Source organism: Lactuca serriola, chromosome 1 (assembly GCF_051521515.1).
Source record: "Lactuca serriola cultivar US96UC23 chromosome 1, Lser_US96UC23_V15, whole genome shotgun sequence".
NCBI classification, from domain to species: domain Eukaryota; kingdom Viridiplantae; phylum Streptophyta; class Magnoliopsida; order Asterales; family Asteraceae; genus Lactuca; species Lactuca serriola.
The window spans coordinates 92,771,061-92,789,302 of record NC_136408.1 but is presented as its reverse complement, the minus strand read 5'-3'; the positions used below and the strand labels follow the sequence as shown (position 1 = coordinate 92,789,302).

Below are 18,242 nucleotides of genomic sequence, written 5' to 3'. Positions count from 1 at the left end.
GTCTGTGTTGGACGATTTTGTTCATTATATATTTGCTATAAGTTATCTAATTTATCTAGTTTCATCCATCCGATGTAATCTTATCTTTTTAATTTTCACTATAAACATTTAAAAAATATAAATGTATTATTTAAGAAGGATAATATTTTATTGTAATTGGAATGTCGAATGGTAACCGTATGTAATTAGTTGATAAGTACCAATAGAAAGTAATTGGATCAGATAAGTTCGTTTTTAATGGATCTAGACTGTTAACAAAAAAATAGATTGAGTTGGATATTGAAATTTTAGAACATATTTGATCTAGTTACAATTGTATTGAATCGGTTAATTTCTAAAACAACAATATTGTTCTTCATCTATGCTAAAGGGAAAAAGTCACTTGACACCCTAAAAGCTTTTAACTTTTGTGATCTCTTAGTCACCAAAAAATATAATCCTCTTCTAATAAAGTGTTATCAAGTGATTAGTTTATATAAGTTTACATTAAATTTGGCACAATATATTCTTTGTGGAAAAATATTGCTAAATAATGTAGAACAATACATATATAGTTGCTATTAAAAATATAAAATTGATTACATTATATTGATATATGAAGAGGTAGGTATATAATACTATTTGAAGTAATATACCAATTCAAGGACCAAACCTGCTAAAAAATAAAGATGTGGGTCAAAGTGTAAATTTACTCAAAACACTACTATGTATGCAGAAAGTGGTCAACAACCCTTCTTATTCAACCCTCTTCTCTCGATTTCATCTTCAATACCAAACAAAACTCTGACAGAGATTTCTTGATCGACGATGACTCATATCCTTTCAAAGGGTTTTGATTGTGATTGTTCGTTTGTTATGTTTTTTTATTCGATTTCCTATTCGATCTGATCCAATCTAACGAAAATTCTAGGTATTTGTTTATCGATTTTAATCTTCATTTGATTTCGTGTCTATAAGCATGTGAATCTTGTATGCTTTCCTTAATGGGGGATCTAACGCGGCAACCAGAGGGAGAAAGATCGTGAAAGAGCCAATGCTCGTAATGGCGGTAAAGGAAAGACCAAAGACGATGGATTGACCCCTGAGCAACGCCGTGAAAGGTTCGATTTTTTGCCCTAGTTTTTTAGCGATTTCGATTTGGTTGCTAATTCTTGTTAAATATTGCAGCGATTTAGTTAATCATTGAGTTTTAAAGTTCAATTTAGCTTTTAATACAATAAATTTAGGATCCCTCTTCATGAGTCAACAATCAATTGTCTTGAATTGATCTGTCGTTTGTCATGAAAAATTAGACTATAACCTAAATACTCAAACTTTTTCTACTATTATCCGCATATAAAACAATGATTCTGCAATAGTTCAAGGCTTTCTTTGCTTTTTCTTGATAGTTCCATTGATCTTTTCATCTCAAAATCTTATGAGTTTGATATGCTTCTTAGTAACAACTATCATCAATTCAATCTCTTTTACTTTGTATTTTATCAATTTTGTTTAAATTCTGTAATTAAACTTGTGACTATACAGGGATGCAAAAGCACTCCAAGAAAAGGCTGCAAAGAAGGCAGCACAGGCTGCAGGGAGTGGTGGTGATGCAGGAGCTAAAAACTCCAAGAAATAACAGAGAGTATCATCTCTTTTTTCTTTTTTTTCTGAATGATTGTATCATCTATATTTAACATTTTATATATTGACATTATGAAAAAGTTTATTCTGCAGATTTATTATTATCTGAAATAAATATTCTTCTTTTGTCACATGTATTTTGTCTGTTTATAATTTGGCTCCTTTAATAAAGTTGTGTTTTGCTTTCCATGCTTTGTATGCTTTTGTGCTGCTTCTCTCACATGTTTCTGTTTTTGTCGTGCTCACTTATTTTTTGACATGCTAGATTATAAACTACAAGTTAGTTTTTAATATATGTTTGTGTAAGCTAGTTTTTATCAATATAAGGAAGCTATTGGTAAAAAAAGAATTATTTTCATTCTTATTAACCTACTCAATGAAGGATAGAGTTACAAACGTAGTTACACAAACTCATTTGTGTTCAAATTTAATTGAAGTGTCAAAATAAGCAAGTCAAAAAAGTTTGGTTATTCGGTTTAGTTATCAATAATACCATCTAGGGTAAGTTTTAATGACAAAACATCAAATATAACTCAAAGAATATAAGCCAATGTCTTATAATTGTTCACAATAAGTTTTATTATTATGAAAACAATATTTAGCGGTATTGTTGCTAAGGCCATGCGGTGCTTTGTGGGAAGCAAAAGCGAGAACAGATCTTGCACCTCAGAATGCACCTTAGAACACAACACTGAGGGTGTGGGAATTGGTGTGCGGGATAGGAGAGCTTCTAGCTTAGGTACTAAACCTAAGTTTAGGTACTAAACCTAAGTTTAAGTACTAAACTTTATGAAACTACGTCTTTTTATTAGCTAAAAAATATAGTTAGAAGATTCACGATTAAACCCCAAACTCCAATAGAAGAAAAAAAACCAATGTTTCGAGTTCAAGCAACCCAACTCGAAACATTTTCGCTCTTGATTCATCTCAAGGGGTTTATCGTCCATAATTAAATGCTCCCATTCAATCTCATCTACAATTTCAATATCAAAATGTTAGACAATTCTACCAGATGCAAGTTCCAAATATTCCTCCAAATTTCAAGCTTTGTTGTTTTTCCCGATCAAATTTTGCCAAATCAACCGATAACCCAAACCCCGCTCTACCAATCTCAAACCCAAACCCAAACCGAAACACAACCCTCTCACTCTCAACCACAATACCAAATGATCAATGGGTCGGAGGACGAGATTGTATGAGAAAGTTAACCTATACCATCCCAACGTTGCAAAGAAAAACAACAGACGCAAGAGGGAAGGTAGAGGTCGATATCATGGACAGGGGCGAAGTCAGTAGGGGGCTAGTGGGTGTTGTGCCCCCTAACTCCATTGGTATTAGTATATTACCAGTGAAAGCCCACCTCAACTATATTCTCCGTCTCTTTCGGTATGCATTCAATTGTAATTAATGTTTTTGGATGTTAATGTTTTGTCATACATCAAACTTATAACGATACAAGTAACATTGCAGTATGTACTTAGTGTAATCTTTTTTTATGATATAAAACTATAAACTCATGTACATGACATAAATTACCATATAGACATATAACTCATTCAAATGGTTTATATATATATATATATATATATATATATATATATATAATACATGGCTAATCTAAAATTCTAGCTTCGCCAAGAAGAGCTAGTTTTGAAAAAAGCTTAGATTGACATTTCATAGGATTCAACGACGGGAGATACACAACCAACGGATCATTTTTCGCTTCGCATTCTTGAGAAATTTCACATGGAGTTGGGAAAAGATGACGACTATCGTACTAAACATCAATTAAATTCAAAGTTTCAAGAACTAGTGAATGCCGTTTCAAAAATGAACAAGCTGTACAACAACCTAAAAGCCTAATGGAGAAGCAGGCAAGGAGATGAATAAATTTTTCAGGAAGCTTTGCATTTTTTTTTGAGAGAAAACGAGAAAGCCATTCAAGTCGCACGATTGTTTGTTCAAAGTCCAAGGTGGAAAAAAAAGCAAGAGTTTATACTAGGAGGAGGACAATCAAAAAGAACAAAAACGGACTCTAGTATTTACACAATTTAATCCGATGCTCGTGTAGATCTAGATTTAAATGAGGACAAACTCGAACTAGAAGAAATTGTCCAACCGATGGGTAGGGGCAAAACAAAAAGGAAGGGAAAATGGAACTTCTTTAGGTGCATCGGATTTCCATATGGACATGGATGAAATGCGGAAAATGACGAAGACATTTGATCGATATAATCTTAATTTCACTAAACGTTTGACGTTCGAAAAAGAAAAAGAAGCCGAAAAAAGAAGGCGCGCGTAGAGAGGCAATAAATGGATGATATGAGGTTCTTGATTGAAAAAATTGATCATCTTTCGGGACCGGCTCTCGAGCTAATTTTGAAGAAGAGGGAGAAGATTATGAAAAAGTATTTTTCTTAGATCGTTTGTTTATATATATATATATATATATATATATATATATATATATATATATATATATATATATATATATATATATATATATATATGGTTGTTTTTCTAGTATTTTAATCTTAGTTTTTTTAATGTAATTTTTATTTTAATTAATGAAGTGATGTTTTAATTTTAATTAATTTTTATGTTTATTACTCATTTAAAAAAATTATAAATTTTAAAAATCAATTACTTTTATTAAAAAAAAATTAAGTGCCAGATTGTTCCCTTACGCACCTTAGGTTTTGGTGAGGGAAATTCTGACATGACAGACAAAAACTAAAAAATTGTTCATGTATATACCCTCGGGTCTAAGAGCATCTATAATGATAAGTTTAATGGATAAAACTCAACAATTGTGAGATGACACATTGACATTAAGGTTTTGTTTGTTTTTCTGAAGCAAAAATTCAAAAAGTCCGCGAATCACCTCTGCAAACCTCTGCACCAGAAGAGGTGGACCAAACGGCTGCAGACTGTAATAAAAAGCGTGTTTGTTTTTTTTAACATCTGCAGACAATAAAAATTTAAAATAAACTAATTTAGAAAACAACATTAAAATGAATTAACTTATTTATATCAAATAGGAGAAAACAGTTAAAAGGATATAAATTTAATGTATTAAATGTTAAAGGGATGAAAATAAAATATAGTAAATAAGTAAAGGACCATAAATGTAATATTAAATATACTTCATGGACCATAAACGTAATATCTAAAAAACAACATATCATCGTTCTTAGCTTTTTGGAAAAAAAAGGGACATTGTTTTTTGGTTGGATTTTTTTAAGTTTAGGTTTGAAGGGGTGAGAAGAGGTGGGAAGAGATACAACAAGTGCTTCCCCAAGAAGCACACGGGCAGAGGTTTTAAGCCCAGAAAACTTCCGAAAAACAAACTGTTGCGGGACAAAAAGTGCTGCGCGTGTGCTGCGCCGCGCAGCAATAAGAGTTTTGAAGAGGTTTTTTAAGAAAAACAAACAGCACCTAAATGAATTTAGAGTTCAATGACCATTGAGCTATTCAATGGGAAAAATAAAAGTTTTAATTCTTAAATATTTACTATAAATTGCATTTTATAACATCTAAGGTTAGAATGAATGGTGTGATTTTTGTCACTTCATGTAATAATGTCACACCTCTTCAAAAGCTTGCAAATATGTTAAAATAAAAAATCATAGACCTATTTGATTCAACACATGATGAAGTTATCATTATATAAATATATGTAATAATTGTTTTCAATTAAGCAAAAATCATCAACTTTTATCAACCTTTTAAATTTACTGGCTTTAAATCTATTGGCTCAAAATCAGATCGAAAGGGTAAGATCCGAATAGGAGAATAACCTCCATAAGACTTTCGGGCTTTACTGATACAACCACCTTCTTTAAAACTGTAAAATACAAGTGTCTTGAACTCATTCATAACCCACGTGTCTGCATCATATATCGCTACTAGTGATAATTTTGCAATATCTTTTTTCATGTCCAAAACGTCAAGTTTCTCCCATGATTGATCAACTGTAAGAACCCAAATCTCCCAAGAATGAAAACTTGGTGTCATACAAGCGAACCCCAACTTGCCTTGATACTTTACGAGTTTCCTCAGTCGAGGATTTTCTGAAAAAGGATAGTAGAGGGTTTGAATAGGTGTTGAAAAGGTTGTCCATTCTTCAGAATATGCATCAAATTTCAAAACTTCTTTGTTCGACAATAACATGTAGATTGAGCCCCTTGTGGTGATCCATTGATAGTTAGATTTGATGTAGACAGTATAAGGCAATATTACATGATCTTTTACTCTCCATGTCCATTCCCTTGAGTCGAAAATTTCACAATGATATGATGTGCATCGCCCATTTCTTGAACAAAATGCAAACAAGAATCACAATTAGAATAATTAGTTATTATTCAGGAAAAAGAAGTACCCACAATTCCACAAATAAAACTATAAAATCTATGCAACTAACACCGAACATACCCATAATCAGTATCGCTTGTATAATCAGATAATCTAACGATTTTGTAATGTAATGGCTTCGAACCCACCACAACCATGTAAACATTATCGATTGTATAACTGGTTTTTGGATATGGCAATGGTAAAACCTGCTTAGATGAAGGTTTACAAACATGGTAAACAATGGAGTCTTGAAGCTGTGGATGAGGACTCTCGAAGACCATGATTCCTTGCTCTGAAGATGCTAGAATTTTAGCATCGTGAGGTAGAAAACCAAGATCAAGATTGTTTGATTCGGGTCCTGGTGCAAACTCGTACCCATTTCCACCTTTTTGTATTAGAAAACCCGATACGATTTTGTTTCGTTTCTTGTAAAAGTTGAGAAAACCTGGGTCGTATGTGAGTTTCTCGAATTGTTTGTTGATGCAACGCGTTATATCAAGAGTCTTTAGGGATGTTCTTGAAAGAATTTCCATGTTCATGTCGCAAGAAAATTTGGGATCCATTGGACTGCATGCATGGGCCATTCTTTTACAACAATTATAATTATAAAATATACTTCTTTAACAAACAAAATCATCCTAATTTCTAATTCATTTTTCGTAAAAATTATGCTGGTTATAACATTGTGTAATTCAACCTTGTTTTGTTTTGTTCCAGGCTTTTAATCACTATAAAAATGTACCTAATGTCACGTTAATATTATTGTGAAAGAAAGAGTGAAGACTAATAAAATTAGAGATAAAAAAAAAACAATACTTACAACTCCGACGATGAGTACTTTGGACGTTGGAGTGGAGAGACAAAGAACAAATAGAGGTCAGCACAAGTCCGGCGGCGCGTAGAGGAAACACCAGAGAATGACAGTCGGAATAGTAAACGGCGCCGAACGATAGAGAGGAAAGTTTTTTGGTTTTTGGTATCCTAATATATTTAATTTTGATTTTTTCGTTAATCATCTGTTTTTTTTTAATAACTTATCTAGTTTCCTAATTTATTAATTACCTTTTGATTTTCTTGTTTTGCGTATAATGAATGAACGTGGGGAAAGTGAAATCAAAATCATGAAAACCATTACGAGAACATAAGGTATGGGCATCGGATATTAAGGAGGAGCTGATAAAGTGATAAGCTTTTGGGATTTAATTTTAGACAAAATTGCAAAAATATCCCTGTGGTATGTATTTTTTTAAGGTTTTAGTCCAAATTCCGACGTTTTTGGATTAGTGGTCTTTTTGAGTTAGTTACATTGCGGATTTGGTCCCATGGTAAACTAAAATGACTGTAATGCCCTTAAGATTTATTTTTTTAATGTTTTTTTCTATTTAATTTAAATGAAAAAGAAAATAATTAATTAATTTTGGCCTCTCTTTCTCTCTCTCTCTCTCTCTCTCTCTCTCTATAAAGTCGTCTTCCACCTCCACGTCCAAAATAAATTTGGCCTCTAACCAGAACTATGTTCCTCTCATCCCTCCTCTTGACGGAAACCCCTACAAATAAAAATCCGGCAACATTCAGCGCCTCCCCACTCCGCCACCATCACCTTCATTTATCATGCCAGAGATAGAAGAGGATCTACATCTGATTCAACTCAGTGATGTCAAATCCACCGGCGATCTGTGCTTCTCCATCTACCTTATACTTCCTCCGTTATTCCCTCAAACTCTAGTGGCAACTATAGACCATTAAGCAAGTTTCCAACATCGACAACTTTAGACCCAGATCTGTGAAAATCGAAACATCCGTTTTTTTTTTCTTTTCCGTTTTCAACTGTAAAAGGGATGGTGAGGGGCTCATCGGAAAAACGACAATGGGGACTATGGGGGGTTCACCAGAAAAGTGGTGAGAGGAAACTTCTCTTTACTCACCTCTCTCTTCGGAAACCGACCTCGATTTCTCCCTACACTATCTTCCTCCCATTTTCTTACAATCTGTATGTTCATCACCTTTCTTGAGCAGCGACGGTGGTGGCTTAAGGGAAGAGATGGTGGATTTGGTGATCTCATCTCTCTCAGCATTCCCCTCTCCTATACCTAACTATCTAATATCCTATTTTATTTGATTTGATAAATGGTTCTCTCCCTCACACTCTGAATCGGGAAAGAACGAGCAATGATAAAAAAAATCACTGATATGATTTTCCTCCATTACACTCCAAATCAATCACCATTGTTGTTGGGTTAATGTTTCTGAAATCAATCACCATTGTTGTTGGGTTAATGTTTGTGTAATTATTGTGTACGGTAATGTGTTCCCTCACTCTTTATGTTTATATATATGTGAAGATGATTTTTATAAACATTGGGAAATTAATTAACACAAGCATTTTGAAGAGCAGATGTGTGTTTATATGTGAAGTTTGATGTATAAGTGTGTGTTTATATGATTTTAGTCGCAGGTTGTGGAGAGAAAGAGAGAGAGGTGGACCTTCTTTTATTTTTTAATTATTAAAATAAATAAATCTTATATTCTAAAAAAACTGAAAGAAAAATGGAAATTAAATATTCCAAGGGTATTAATGTCATTTCAGTTTACTGAGGGACCAAATCCGCAACGAAACTAGCTCAAAAGGACCACTAATCCAAAAAAGTCAGGGTTTGGACTAAAACCCCAAAAAAATGCATACCATAGGGACCATTTTTACAGTTTTGTCTTAATTGTCTTAATTTTAAAATCACCTATCAAATTCAACCTTATCATCGTAATTTTTGAATTCAAAATACTCAATATTGTTATTTTTCTCTAGATGTTTCAAACGGATCAATAATTATATATTAAGTGTAAGACTCGTGTATTACACGGGTTAATTTAAAAAAAGATTAAACATTAAATTAAAATATAAATATAAAATATTTTTTAATATATAACTTTAAAATAAAAAAGAAAGAAACATATTTATTGCAATTTAATATCGTATATATGATATTTAATACTTTACATATATAAATAGATGACTTTAATTTTAAAAATTGAAACAAATCAAAAATTAAAAAGGAGATAATATTTATTTTAAAAATACCACAAAATGACAAATGTTAAAACTCACGAGAGATTCATATGTGGTAAAAAAAAATCTTCATTTATTAAGGAGGATTTATTGAGTCAATAATGTTTGTGAAATCCTTACAAAATCTTTTTCTTTAGAAAGAGATAAACTTTTCAATTATGCTAAATTTAAAAAAAAATGAAATTGAGAATAAATTTCATAAATTAAGCTTTTAAATAAAGAAAAAAAAATTATAATTATGATGGAGGCCTTCGTCAAGGTGATCATTTATCTCTGTTTTTGTTCATTCTTATAATGGAGGGTCTTCATGTTGCTATTACAGATGCTATGGAGGCGGGTGTTTTTCGAAGTATAAAAATTGAATCTTTGACTCTTTCTTACTTTCTTTATGTGGATGATGTGTTGCTTATGGGAGAGTGATCTAGAGAGAATGTTATCTACTTGGTTCGTTTATTTGATTGTTTTTTCTATGCTTCCGGTCTTAGAATAAATCTGCATAAATCCAATCTTTTTGGTATATGGGTTGCTTTCGGCAAGGTTATGTCGGTTGCTACACTGACTGGTTGTAGACCTGGTAAACTTCCTTTTTCTTACCTAGGTTTACCCGTGGGTGCTAGTATGACATTGATTAAAGGTTGGGAGCCAATAATTGATAAGTTTTAGAGAAACTGTCAAATTGGAAGGCAAATATGTTATCTATTAGTGGTAGATAAGTTTTGATTACTTCTGTTCTGGGTTCGTTAGGGAACTACTATATGTCTCTTTTTCTGAAGCCAGTGCAGGTTAGGAAATATTTGGAATCCATGCGTGCTAAATTTTTTTGGGGATTTGATGGGAGTTCTAAAAAAACTTTCTTGGGTTAATTGGAATTTAGTGTTGGTTTCCAAGGAAAAAAGAGGTCTCGGTTTTGGTAGTCTTGAGGCTATTAATCTTGATTTGATCCAAAAATGGCGTTGAAGGTTTGTTAAAGAAAAAAAATTAATTATGGGTTAAGGTGATTTCAACTCTGTATGATTATCCGATTGGTGTTTGTTGTAGTAGTTATAGAGTTACAACTTCTGCGGCTTGGTCTTATATTATTGGTTCCATAATACCATGCATGAAAGGGGTATTATTCCTTTTTCATGTCTCAAGAAGACGGTAGGGAATGGAAGAACCACTAAATTTTTGGATACTTAGATAGGTAATATTCCTTTAAAAGATCATTTTTCACATTTCTTTTATCTAGAGCAAAATCGTAATTGTTCTATAGCGGATAGATGGGAAGATGGTTGGTATTGGCTTTGGAATCGTAATTTTGAAGGTGAAGCTTTACAAAGTCAATTAGAAGACTTATTATTGTTGATTTGATCCTTTCAACCGAACCAAGAGGAAGACAATTGGCGTTGGGAATTGAATGGTGTTCTCAATTTCAAAGTGAATGAAGTTAGAAAGCATATTGATAATGTAACATCCTAAAATTTAAGACCAAAAAAATTCATTTTTAATTTAATAATTCATAAAATGGATTATTGAAAACACCATGGAGTCATCTCATATTGTAAAAACCCATAAGTCATAAGTCTCAAAACATGTCATAATATAATAATGTCAGAGTACAAAATCCCAAGAACGTCATAGTGCGGAAAATCGTGTATGCGATGCGCTGCTATCGTGCCGACTCCTTTCCCTTCGAAGAAGAAGGACCTGAAACAAAAGTTGAAACTGTAAGCACAAAGCTTAGTGAGTTCCCCCATCATACCACATACCATACAATAATCATATTGTCTAACATATCCGGGTACTGGACTACCCCCTTCGGTCTCTTCCAACCGGGAACTGCCTAGCATATCAGGGCGCTGGCCTACCCCTTCGGCCTCTTGCAACAGGTAACTTGCCTAGCATGTCAGGGTGCTGGCCTACCCCCTTCGGTCCTTTTGACCTGTACATCGCCTAGTATATTAGGGTGCTGGCCCACCCCTTCGGTCCTTTCGATCGGTATCGGGGACTATTTCACCCCTACTTTTACCATATAACATTCTAGCTCATAAACACATAAGTCATATACTGCCTAGCTTATCCAGGTGCTAGCATACCAATTCAGACCTATCGATCGATACTAGGGTCTATCCTACCCCTCCTACCACTATCACATGATATTATAACATACTTGCACATAAAGCATAAAAGATGGTGACATACCAGATCATTATCACAAAGAAAATCATCTCTATTATAACTCTTACTAGTGGGCCGACATTGGTGCCTTCGACCCACTTTTACTGGAAGGTAACTCACATTAAATGTCGTGTAGTAGTTGAACTGTCCTCGACTATGGGATCAAGTCCTTTCAAACTTCTACATATAAAAATCTCCTTTAATTACCCTTTCATACCCATAACCTCTTTTAGGGTCAACTCTGGTCAATGGTCAAAGTCAAAGTCAACATCCTGGTTAAAGTCAACATCCAGGTTGACTCAACTCGCCGAGTTCCATGATCCATAAAACCCTGGAAATCTCGATCCAACTTGTCGAGTTCTTTCCTGAACTCGTCGAGTTCCTCTTCATAACAGAGTTAGGACATTTCACTCACAACTCGCCGAGTTCCTCCTTGAACTCATCGAGTTCTTCAATCTTCCAAAACCCAAAAACCATGTCCAACTTGCTGAGTCATCTCCTAGACTCAATGAGTTTTCCCAGTAACAGAAAAGGTTGGGGGACCACGACCCAACTCGCCTGGACTGATTTAGGGATAAAAGTGATATCTCTATAGGCCCCTCGATGATTTAGGGATGACAACCCTAAGCGCTTGGCCAAGCCTGGACTGATTTGATTTATTTAATTAGTCGGTCGTCATAAATCGGAAATCGGGAAACAACACATGAATAAAGAGAATGATTATAATCCATGTCTTAGTTCGTACGATATCTTGTAGAATGGAGGAATAAATTATCCCTTATCTAATGGACATGTCATTGACTAGGTCAGAGTTCGACAATGGCTTTTGAGAGCTACGATTGCTAGTTGGGTTTTGAAGTCGTACTTGCAGTTATAGTTATTAGACTTATCCAAGTGGGTGAGTGTTGGATTAGGTGTCTAAGCCCATAACTATATTTGGTATGTACTTGACCCGAGAGTAGCATGGTCCATTTTGGTTTGCCTTCACCAGAACAATATGATAGGATGGATATTTGAGAAAGAGGTTATTTGTGATTTATTAATATATTATAAGTATAATATATTAATTGAGAAATCATATTATTTAATTAGTATGGATCGAGAATTAGTTTGGAATTAATTTAGTGATCAAAAGAGACTAATTAAATTAACGGGGACTGATTATGTAAATCAGTGAGACGTATCGTTTGGGCTATTGATCCATGATTAATTTGTAATGGGCTAAGCTTATATGAAAGTCCATAAATTATTAGTCCAAATAAGTTATGGATCATAAGCCTAAGTGTAAGAATTAGCGTTACATATAACTCTTCGAATTCTACACTATATATGTAACCCACTAAAGCCCAAAAATCGAAATAAGGGTGGATTATTCTAAGAGATGGATGATTTTGTGTGCTCCATAACCACTCTAATTTGTTCTCCAATTGTTCATGGTGTTTGTGAACCGTTTGAGGCATCGTACTTGGGGTGCTAAGCTCTTAAAGGAAAAATTCAACAAGCTACAACAAGAGGTAATCTTCTAACTTAATTTTATGATTCATATGTCAAATTGTATGCAAGTTGTAGGCTTCATGCTTTGGATAATTTTTTTTGCATGTATAACTAGAGAAAACTTAGATCCAAAGCTATTAGGGTTGTATGTGCACCATAGAAGTGTTATAGTACTTAAAACCCAGCATAAGGTGCCCCATAAACTGCACCTCGCGCAACTAGAACTCACACTTGGAGAACTTAGCGTACAAATTCTCCCTCCTCAGGGTATCCAACACCTCCCTCAAATTCTCCTCATGCTGCTTCTGATTCTTGGAGTAAACCAAGATGTCATCAATAAATACTATCACAGACCAATCAAACATCAGTCTATATACGCGGTTCATGAGGTCCATGAACGCGGCAGGGGCATTATTGAGCCCAAAGGGCATCACCACAAACTTGTACTCGCCATAGCGAGTCCAAAAAGCAGTCTTCTGTACATCCTCATATCTGACTCGCACCTGGTGGTAGCCTGAACACAAATCTATCTTGGAAAACCAAGACGCCCCCTGTAGCTGGTTGAAGAGATCATCAATCCTTGGGAGTGGGTAACGGTTCTTCACCATTACCTTGTTCAGCTCCCAGTAATCTATACACATCCGATGCGACCCGTCCTTCTTCTTCACAAACAAGATCGGGGCTCCCCAAGGAGAACTACTCGGCCTAATGAATCCCTTGTCTACCAGCTCCTACAGTTATGTAGACAACTCCTACATCTCGTGAGGAGCCAAATGATATGGTGACTTGGCTATCGGAGCCGCATCAGGGACTAGGTTGATCCTGAACTCCTCATGTCTCTCTGGAGGTATCCCAGGCAACTCCTCTGGAAACTCGTCCGGGTACTCTCTCACCACTGGTACATCACTCACGGTCACCTTACCTGCCTCCCGGGTATCCATAACGTAGGCGACATACCTTGCGCAACCCTGTTGGAGGTAGCGCCTAACCCTTGCTGCCGAACACAAAGCTGGTCCATGCTGTGGCCTCTCGTCTTGAATCACCGGCTCTCCTCTACTTGAGGTCTTGACACGTACCAGTTGCTGCGCACAGTCAATCACTCCCCCATTAGGGCTCAACCAGTCCATGCCTATGATAACCTTGTTCCCACTTAAAGGAATAGGAACCAAATCCACAAGATACCGCTCATCTTACATGAAACGTCTGAAAAATACAATCCAAAAATTTTTGTTTTATTATTACTAGAAACCACAACATCAAATGTTATATAGTAAAACCATGAATCATATGTCACAAAATGTCATAGTAAATGTATCAATTCAAAACTGAATTCAATATCATATCAAAATATCTGAATAAAACTCCCAGGATAAAACTGCAACTGTGGTGTGTGCCATGCCATCAACCCAAGCTCTTCCCCTTGCTAGCGGAAGTACCTAAAACCAAAAATGAAACTGTAAGTACGAAGCTTAGTGAGGTCCCCCAAACTACCATATACCATACAATAACACATAAAGCACATACTGGGCCTTACCCACTACATCGGACCGAAATTCAGAAACTGCATCGGACCGAAGTCCGGGACTGCATCAGACCAAAGTCCGAAAACTGACAAGGGCCTTGCCCTCTGCATCGGACCGAAGTCTGGAAACTGCATCGAACCGAAGTCCGGAATCTGACTTAACATAGCATAATATAATCATAACACATATACTGCATACTGCATCGGACCGAAGTCCGGAACACATAACACAAAGACATGCTTGAATCACAAAGACGTCAAGCACACTAACTACTGCATCAGACCAAAGTCCGAAACTACTGCTAACTAAACGGGTCGGCATTGTGGCCGTAGACCCATTCCTACCGGAAGGAAACTCACCTCGTAACGCTGGCTGCTGAGATGCTAAATCTGAAACTGACTTAATGTTGCTCCGGAACTCCCCGGCTACAAATCCCAAAAACACTAGATCAAGTACTGATAACTACCCTCAGGGTAAAATGACTATTTTACCCCTGGTTAAAGTCAACTTCCTAGTCAAAGTCAACTTTCAGTGGACCGGACTCACCGAGTTGGGCCGCCAACTCGCTGAGTCCCTAACACCTTTTCTAATCCGTTACTCGCTTAAACTCGTCGAATTTAGCAAAGACTCGATGAGTTCTTCTTCGATACAAACATCGAGTCCATCTTCATCTGACTCGTCGAGTTGTATGAACAACTCATTGAGTCCTCCTTCATCCTATGAATGCGTCCAGTCTATGACTCTCCGAGTTGTATGAACAACTCGTCGAGTCTGTTCTTGTGGCAAGAAGATTGCCATGGACTCACCGAGTCAGGGCGTAGACTTGCCAAGTCCCTCCATTACTAGATCTGAGCTCTAACTCACCCAGTCCATTTCCCACTCACTGATCCCACCCTAAACTCTCAAACAGGGAAAGATCGGGGACTCGCGACTCGACTCGTCGAGTCTGAAGAACAACTTGTCGAGTCCCATGCATGTCATTACTATACAGTCGATTTTTCTCGATTCCAGTGCATCCAATTCATAGATCTGGGTTCCTAGGATTGGTTTCACACGTAAAGTTTCTAACTTTACATGCATGCATGCTCATAAGAAGCTCAAATACCCAATAATGAGCTAAAAGAGGAGATATAGGTTTGGAATGGGAATTTAGCTCAATAAAGGTGGAAACCTTGAGCTTAAGGAGTTCTGAAATGCTTAGATCTGAATCCCATTCATCTTAACTACTCTTAAATCGACATCAATGTCTATAAATGGCTCAAAAACTACACTAGCAAGCTTTTAAGGAGATCTACATGATAATAACCAAAGATTCGAGCTTTATACCTCAATGGGATCTGGAATGACACAAGAAACTCGGATCTTCTTTGCTCATCTTGAAAACCCCTCTCCTCTCTTTTTCTTCTAACTCCAAAATGCACCAAAATCCTTCACAAGGTGAGAAATACTCCAAGAATGCTTAAAGGAGAGCTAGGGTTTAGTAAGGGACGTTTTGTGGGTGATGGAGGCTGATTTTGGGCTCATAGAGTTGTTTAAATAGGGTGCAAACCCTTGAAATTAGGGTTTCTTCCAGACTGGCAGACTCGCCGAGTCTAAGAATATAGACTCGCCGAGTCGCCAATTTAAACCGAGTGCAAATCCCGTCTCTACTCGACGAGTCGGGCTACTGACTCGTCGAGTACCCCTTAAGAAATGAAAATTACTTTATTTAAATCACATACCAGAAATGGGGCGTTACAACTCTCCCCCACTTATCTCAGACTTCGCCCTTGAAGTCTGCTGCTGCTAAATCTGCAAATAACTCTGGATAATGCTCCCTCATCTGCTCCTCAGTCTCCCACGTCCACTCTGAATCCTTTCGATGCTGCCACTGCACCTTCACTAACTAAACCACCTTGTTCCTCAAGGTCTCCGTCTTCCGATCTAAGATCGCAACTAGCCTCTCGATATAATTCAGGCTACTGTCAACCTGAATATCTTCCAGTTGTACTAATGCTGACTCATCCACCAAACACTTCCGCAACTGAAAAACGTGGAAAGTGTTGTGGATCTGACTAAGCTCTGCTGGGAGATCCAATTTGTAAGCAACCCAATCCACCCGGGCCAAAAACCTAAAGGGACTAATGAACCTCGGGCCCAACTTTCCCCTCTTCCGGAACCTGATAACACCCTTCCAGGGTGATACTTTCAGGAGAACCATATCGCCCACCTGAAACTCCAAGTCTGAACGCCTCCTTTCGGTGTAACTCTTATGCCGACTCTGCGCAGCTTGCAGTCTGCTGCGGACCTGCTGGATCAACTTTGTGGTCTTGAGCACCACCTCAGTGTTGTCGATGACCCTCTGACCGACCTCGCCCCAACAAATCGGGGTCCTACACTTCCTCCCGTAAAGCATCTCGAAAGGAGGGCGGTCAATACTGACGTGGTAACTGTTGTTATAAGAAAATTCTGCTAATGGAAGATACGTATCCCAATTGCCACCAAAATCTAGGACACATGCCTGAAGCATGTCCTCGAGAGTTTGTATCGTCCTCTCGCTCTGCCCGTCCGTCTGGGGGTGGGAAGCGGTGCTGAAGTGAAGGAGAGTCCCCATCTCGTCGTGGAACTGCTTCTAGAACCTGGAAGTGAACTGGACGTCTCGATCTGATACTACTGATACAGGCACTCCATGCCGTACCACTACCTCACACACATAAATATCGGCTAGCTTCTCGGCCGAGATACTCTCCTGGATCGGTATGCAATGCGCGGTCTTGGTCAGCCGATCCACTATGACCCAAATCGAATCAACTCCACGTGCGGTCTTGGGAAGCTTAGTGATGAAATCTATAGTGATATCCTCCCATTTCCACACGGGAATGTCTAGTGGCTGCATCTTGCCGTGGGGCCTCTGGTGCTCCGCCTTGACCTTCCTGTATGTCAGGCATCTCTCCACGTACCAAGCTACGTCCTGCTTCATGCCGGGCCACCAATAATCGGGTCGAAGATCTATGTACATCTTCGTCGCCCCTGGGTGGATGGAGAAATGAGACTTATGAGCCTCGTCCATCAACACCTTCCGTACTCTGCCCCAGTACGGTACCTATACTCTCCCATGAAGTGTCAACAATCCTTGACTGTCATAGTCAAAGGAAGCTACTCGGCCCACAATCCTCTCAGACTTCTGCCTCTCCTCCTTCAGGCCCTCAACCTGTGCCTCTCTAATATGCTCTAACAAGGGAGTAATCACTGTCACAAATGTGCTTCATTTCTTCCATTCAATAAACGAAGGCTATAGATTTTTCCTTGCTCGAGTCCTTCATGATATCTTTATGAAGCGCTTTGGTCTCTTCGTAATTCTGCAAATTTCCAAAGAAGGTGTTTAGATCCATATCATTGATCTTTTCACTATTCTTAAGTACATCAACATGATGTTCCTAGTTTTTCCTAAGAGAGTCGAGAAACTTCAGAACCACCTAAGATGAATGCTTGATAATTCCCAGCTTGCACATATCATTAACTAAGCAGTTAAACCTATTAAAGGTTTGGGTAAGTGACTCACCTTGTTAAGAAAAGAAATGTTGATATCTTCGATTGAAGTGGTTAATGGTTGTGGCATGGACTTCTACGGTGCCTTCATAAGCTACAATGTATCCACCATCTCTTGAGCTGATTTACTATTTTATACAAGATGGTACACGTGATAGGGAAGAGAGTTTCCCATCGCAACCCTGGTTTTCACATAAAGACTACGCAGCTTCTTGTCATCGTCAACATAACTCGTTTATGGTGTTTGCGTCAAGGGACCAACAAGAGTGTTATTGATCATAGGCTGATAGATTGGAAGATGAGGGCCTTTTTCAACAATATTGTGCATCTCATAGTCCATAGTTTCAAGAACAACCATGGCCATAGTTTTCCACATGGAAAAGTTTTGCTCATCAAAAGGAGGAATCTCATTGAGACAAAAGGATTTGAGATTTTTGGAAGTCGACATAATTACTTGGGTGTATCAAAAACCTGCTCTGATACCATTTGAAGGTTTG

The 18,242-nt window shown here is 37.1% G+C and overlaps 2 protein-coding genes across 2 annotated transcripts; one reads left to right on the top strand and one right to left on the bottom strand.

Moving 5' to 3' along the window:
* Positions 1-674: 674 nt before the first annotated feature.
* Positions 675-1,756, top strand: LOC145070031 (uncharacterized). Its single transcript, XM_079016951.1, has 3 exons — positions 675-814; positions 998-1,100; positions 1,525-1,756. Exons 1-3 carry the CDS (start codon positions 808-810, stop codon positions 1,616-1,618), a joined length of 204 nt encoding a protein of 67 aa, XP_078873077.1. The 5' UTR covers positions 675-807; the 3' UTR covers positions 1,619-1,756.
* Positions 1,757-5,343: 3,587 nt separating this feature from the next.
* LOC145058943 (uncharacterized) lies at positions 5,344-6,512 on the bottom strand. The gene is made up of 2 exons (XM_079006823.1): positions 6,058-6,512; positions 5,344-5,938 (listed from the first exon to the last, which is right to left on the bottom strand). Exons 1-2 carry the CDS (start codon positions 6,510-6,512, stop codon positions 5,344-5,346), a joined length of 1,050 nt encoding a protein of 349 aa, XP_078862949.1.
* Positions 6,513-18,242: the final 11,730 nt, after the last annotated feature.